The 2,708-nt window shown below is 34.8% G+C and overlaps 1 protein-coding gene across 1 annotated transcript in view; it reads right to left on the minus strand.

The window, feature by feature from the left end:
- The window catches only part of LOC117120830, a 65,449-nt gene that overhangs the window by 54,246 nt on the left and 8,495 nt on the right, over positions 1–2,708 (minus strand). Inside the window, exons 5-7 of the mRNA XM_033265914.1 lie at positions 2,500–2,580; positions 2,158–2,281; positions 574–758 (exon numbers count right to left, since the gene is read on the minus strand). Coding sequence (XP_033121805.1) covers positions 574–758; positions 2,158–2,281; positions 2,500–2,580 — 390 coding nt within the window. The remainder of the gene's footprint in view (positions 1–573; positions 759–2,157; positions 2,282–2,499; positions 2,581–2,708) is intronic.

The raw sequence follows: 2,708 nt of genomic DNA on the forward strand, positions 1-2,708 counted from the left end.
CCAAATTTTAATCATTTACGATGAAATACATATCCAGGAACAAAAATGTAAAGCGGATTAGCTATTACCATCACTGTATTGTGTCAATTGGCAAATAACCTCCACATTCCCTATCCTCGCAGTACAAACTTATCTTTTTGTGACGTCACAAAAAGATTTTCAGTGACTTTCGGGGGGAATTTTTGGGGGTAAGGCATTGTCCAATACGTTTAATATTGGGTGTCCGAGGTTTTCCAATGACTTTCTAAACAATGATGACAAGATTTTGGATTTCTAGAAACCGTTTCATATCCATTTTAAGTGGAAGAATGTCAACAATTAAACAATTTGGTTTTTATCGAAGGAAAATTCAGCTAGGCTCTAGCATGGTAGACTACGCTGCTGCACTGTCGGTTCGTGTTAGGCCTGGCTGCCATCAGCCTATCGGCACTCAATGGCAGGGGACAGCCAGGCCTTGGTATTGTTAACTGACACGCGATTTAGTTTACAAATTTTTCAATTTACGAACACCCCTTGGTACCAAGGATGTCTTATTGTATTTGTTTTCTTCACCATCAACAGGTTTTCACTTACCAGAAGCTGTGTTCACTGTTAAGGAAAAACCTTTTCCTGATATACTAGCATCGGTTCGGAATTGAATCCACGCTGATTCCGAATCGAGAACAATTCCATCTGGTAGATTAGAGCCGGTAAAGATGGCATATCTTGATGACATGTCCATTGGGTCATTACCAGTACCAATAACCAAGACATCATAGCTGGTAAAACAAAGTACAAATAAGTAACATTAGGTCCAAAAAAATATATATATATTGTGTTGCCCTTCGCGACCAACCAAAATTTTCCCAAAAATATCGGGTCGGTATTTTTTTTTTCTGAAATTTTGTTCAAAGGTCTTCCTTTCCCTCCAGTACAAATTCGAGAAATACCACTTCCGAAATTAACATTTAGAACATAAAATCTAAAACAGACATATATTTTTACCAAAATTGGGCCATAGATGCACGCGTAAAATCAGTAAAATAGAAGGCATACTTTTGAGAACTGAGCACAACGACGATGTATCCACGTAACATCAGATCTCTCAAGCTGAGCTGTACGTCAAGTCATGACCAGATCTAGGCCAAGGCTATTCTTTACTACTGCTGTACAATGTATTCATTACCTTACGGTATATTGGACAATAAATAAAAACAGGCTTACGTCTAGCCATCGCTAGTCAGTACATAGGCATTTTAGGCTCTGCTACAGTTTTAGGCCAACTATGAACGAAATAGTTCTCTTCTTTTTTTCTCGAAGTTTACTTTCTTCAAAAATTTGATGTAAATATTACATTTTCATTTTGCTTTCTGTGTATACCAAATTTTCTTTAGTTTTTGTATTTAATTTCTTAACTTAATTTTATTTCTTATTTTAATGTTTTAACTATTAAACTGGACCTTTAGGATATAAAAGTTGATTAAGTATCCAGAATAAAGAAAGAAAGAAATAAAGAAAGAAAAAAATACCTGCCCGTTTATGATCGTGTGGATCGGATGCACAAATTATTCTACGTTTCAGAGCCAAATAAATCTTTCTTTAAACTGATTTATTTTTGTTAGATTTACTTCAATTTAAACTTGGTTAGTATTTATTTCTTCATAATTTGAATATTTTTTATTTGGCAAGCTTGCCATCGTTCTATTGTGGTGCCTAGGAGACCTTATTCCTAGGTTCCTCATAGTCATAGAGACTGTAGTTTGAGGCCCGACCGACTGACCATCTGAATTTTTTCCAGTTAAGCGCAACACAACAATTTCTCTTTTTGGCCTTATAATTCATCTTAAATAGAAATTTTTTATTATGAAATAGTTTGTTTTCTAAATCATGAGCACCACCAATATTATTAGAATGCGATGGCATTAGGGTGAACGACATGTGAGCAATAAAAAAAAGTTGAACAAAAAACTCTTTTTCGTCTTGGCTAAAGAGATGAATGAAATGTTGAAGCAAGGATTGTAGATACAGTAATTAAAAGACCTGTGGTGTAGTACATATTTGCATACTATAGGCTGTTACGGACTGAAACCACAATGGGTAAAGATTAATTCTATCATCCTCATAAAACCTCCCTTTTTATTACTGAAGTTCTTCTGTCATTACCAACGCATTACTCACGTGTTCTCCAGCTCAAGATAAAAAAAGTCCAGTCGGAGCCGTTGGCCAGGAATACCAGTAAATAACCAAATATAAAGCAGGTTGTCAGGATAAGAGTTGGGATAGTCAGGACTTGTAATTTTCACTGAAATTACAAAGAAGGAATGAAGGTACGAATAATACATTTTCACATTAAGTATGATAAACAATGCATTTCACTTTTCATTCCAAAATAATAAATATCACAACATTAATACTATTAGAATGTGCTTGCTGCTCGATTGGAACTTAATGATAAAGGATCTCCATTTCTTAAAATACATGGGTTCACCACTACTGTCAACTGATACGATGCTACCATACCTCCATCTGAAGGTACACTGTGTGTGTAGTTACGAATTGTCATTGCTGGTGGGTCTGATGGCAATTCCTTCTCTTCAACATCTATTTAGATAAATAAATATATGAGAATATTAATTCAAAATAAAAATTTTTATTTACTTATTTATTCAACTGAACATACACTTTTGTTTCAGTGGCACACAACAATTTGGTGCGTTCAATGAGAAAGA

Source organism: Anneissia japonica, unplaced genomic scaffold, assembly GCF_011630105.1.
Source record: "Anneissia japonica isolate Jap-2015-1 unplaced genomic scaffold, ASM1163010v1 scaffold287965_len1858130_cov191, whole genome shotgun sequence".
Lineage (NCBI taxonomy): Eukaryota > Metazoa > Echinodermata > Crinoidea > Comatulida > Comatulidae > Anneissia > Anneissia japonica.